Source organism: Geospiza fortis, unplaced genomic scaffold (genome assembly GCF_000277835.1).
Source record: "Geospiza fortis unplaced genomic scaffold, GeoFor_1.0 scaffold118, whole genome shotgun sequence".
NCBI classification, from domain to species: domain Eukaryota; kingdom Metazoa; phylum Chordata; class Aves; order Passeriformes; family Thraupidae; genus Geospiza; species Geospiza fortis.
Genome location: NW_005054380.1, coordinates 174,041 through 176,763, shown reverse-complemented (window position 1 = coordinate 176,763; position 2,723 = coordinate 174,041). Strand labels below are relative to the sequence as shown.

The window sequence follows — 2,723 nt, the reverse complement described above, 5'->3', positions numbered from 1 at the left end:
TTTCCCTGCCCATGCTGGGCACTGAGGGGTTGGGCTGGTGTCCAGAAAGCTTGAAACAGAAAAAAGCTCCGTGATTATTCTGCAGTTGCTAAAACCAAAGCACCTCTGAAACTGCTGTGCTCCAAGTGGGTCAGTCTGCTTTGTATCCCAACTGCTACTGAGTGCAGAAAGATGAAAGTTTTGGGGCCAATTGTTGGAGATCTGGAGCTGTGGAGGGCCAGCACTGCTGGTGCCAGGCCAGGCTGGGTAAGGAGCAGCTTACTACATCGAGTCATAAAATCAGAGCATAATGAAATTCCAAATTATTGAAGACATTGAAAAATATCTTAGTACAATGAATTAGCTGAGAATGTTTTGGGGTTTTTTTGGAAATTTTTTTTATGTTTTTAGCTTTTTTGAAAAATCATATTTTTTTCCAAAGAATTACTCTCAATATGCACAGTTAACACTGAAAATGTAGCTGTAGTCCATTGTAAGCTTAAGAACTTCACCATCTAAGCACAAATTTCTATGCAGCACATACAGTACTTCTAACTGGCAAAATTAATTTACAAAAATAGCGGAAAAGGGTATTTACGGCATGGAAAGTAGACTCTGTTTTATGGTACAGTTAAAATTACTTTTAGTATGCTAAAGTGATCCTTTCCCCCACCCTTGAACTATTTTTTTTAATAGGAAAGTTGCTGTTTATGTACCTTGTGTTGGCAGGCTTGAAGTAGGTAGTAAAAACAGCAAAGTGATTACTTGAGAACCATTTGTGTGTTTTACTGAGAATACTTTATTTGCTGGTATAAGTTGCTAAAAATGCACAGAGCAAGTACCAATAGAAAATTTACTGGTTTTGTGTCCCCATGTGCTATATAAAATGAATGTTACACAGCATCTGTTGGAAAAGTGGCTTCATGGACATCTCTTACTTTATGTCCCATTATAAATAAAAATAAATCTTCTCAAGAGTATAAAATCTGGGTTTATCATATCAGAATCTGAAATTTTTTGGCAGAGATGCACGTCATTAGAATTCTAACCTCTTCTCTGAGAGTGTTCTTCTCCATGCCTATGAGAGGACATAAGCGTACCATAATGTTAATCAAATCCAGTGTGTTCCAAAACACTTTTCCGTAGCCAGAACGACCTGCTTACAGCAGCCTTGCTAGTCAGTGGCTGATAGGCATAGGTTTAATAAAAATGGCTAGCTTTGAAAACATAAAAAGGCAAATGTTAAAACCGTTTTAAATTGTACAGCAGAAAAATAAAGTTAAAAAAGTTCTGTTTTCACTCAATGTTGTTTTCAGAAAACATATGTAGAACAGTGTTTATTTTGACAGCTGTCTTAACAATTTAAAACTTCCTCCTCATCCAGAAAAAAAAAATCCGTATTAGGACAGTCAAGAACAGGGATACAAATGATTTTTTAGGTCAGCCCTTCTGAGGTGACTGGATTGGCCAACATTCCCGTGTGTCATTAAGAAGCTCCTCTTCTCTCCGTCACTACACCAAGGGGTTGACCTCAATCATTTGGTTAAAAATCAAACCGTATCACATCAAAAATGTGGTTTTCATACAAGCTATCACAGTATATAGGCCTCTAGCTCTAAACAATAGAGTTCCAAGTTTGTAAAAGGTCTTCGCCAGACTTCAGAACATGGGCATGCCAAATCCCTGCAAAGGGAGAAAAGACAGCGGTTACTGGGGGTGGGACACTCAAAGCAGAGCTCAAAGCAAGCAGAAGGAGCCGGCCCTTACTGAATCGTCCTCGATGATCGCCGCCGAGTCGAAGAAGTCCGGCCGCAGCTCCGCGCGCTCGCGCCGGTTCCGCGACGGCGGCTGCAACACACGGGAGGGACTTGGAACAGCACGGGGCACACGGAGCCCTGCCTGCCACAGGCCACCTGTGCCTGCCCCCACCTTTCCCCAGTGCCACAAAACCTCTGGGCCAAACACAGGACAGCGCTCCCTTGACTCTTTATTATTGAAAGAATGGGTAAAAGCTGGTGGACTCTAATTTTAACTCTGTGCTCATAGTTAAGGACTTGCCCAAGGTTCCTGCTGACTTAAGGATGTTTCTGTATTGGGATTTTTGGTCAGACTGCACAGAAGCTCCCTCTTAACTCTCTTTATGCTTCAAGTTCATAGCGAAACTTGAGCTCTGACATGGCCAAGAATGGATTTACCAACAAAAAGGATACGGAAGATAGTGAAATATTTCTCAGGCTTAAACCCTTTGTGGTGTCCTTCCCCACGAGCACAAGAGTAAGTGTGAGCCTCACTGGCTTGATCAACTCCTTCCTTTCCTTGCCTTGGATGTTACTTACTTGGTAATCACATGAGTGCTAGCAATAACCTCAGTATGCAGCAGCCTTTCCCAAGACACTGTAGCCCAGTCCTAATATAACCTAGGGCTTGTTGTTTGGATGTGAAAGGAGAAACAGGCATAGAAATGGTGAGGTGTGTAAAGCAAACTGCTCCTTTATCCCATTTTACAAGGGAAGAGTCATTCCAGAGGGCAGGCCAGTTAAGGCTGTAAGTGCTGCAAGGAACCTCTCCCAGCAGTCAGCGCAGAACTGGAAGGGACTGAGGCTGCTGTTGATGATGGGACCTGTCTGGGAGCAATTTCTGTTTAAGGAGTTCCCATCCATACAGCAGTGCCTGTGCTCCCTCCTGCTGTGCCAGCAGGACTCTGGCTGTGACCTACTGAGACCTCAAGTGAGGATCCCCTGCCC

At 43.0% G+C, this 2,723-nt stretch overlaps 1 protein-coding gene across 1 annotated transcript in view; it reads right to left on the bottom strand.

Annotated features, from left to right (window-relative positions):
- Nucleotides 1-754: 754 nt before the first annotated feature.
- STAG1 (stromal antigen 1) overlaps nucleotides 755-2,723 on the bottom strand; it is a 113,492-nt gene continuing 111,523 nt past the window's right edge. Inside the window, exons 33-34 of the mRNA XM_005425032.3 lie at nucleotides 1,747-1,827; nucleotides 755-1,662 (exon numbers count right to left, since the gene is read on the bottom strand). Coding sequence (XP_005425089.1) covers nucleotides 1,639-1,662; nucleotides 1,747-1,827 — 105 coding nt within the window. The 3' untranslated portion in view covers nucleotides 755-1,638. The remainder of the gene's footprint in view (nucleotides 1,663-1,746; nucleotides 1,828-2,723) is intronic.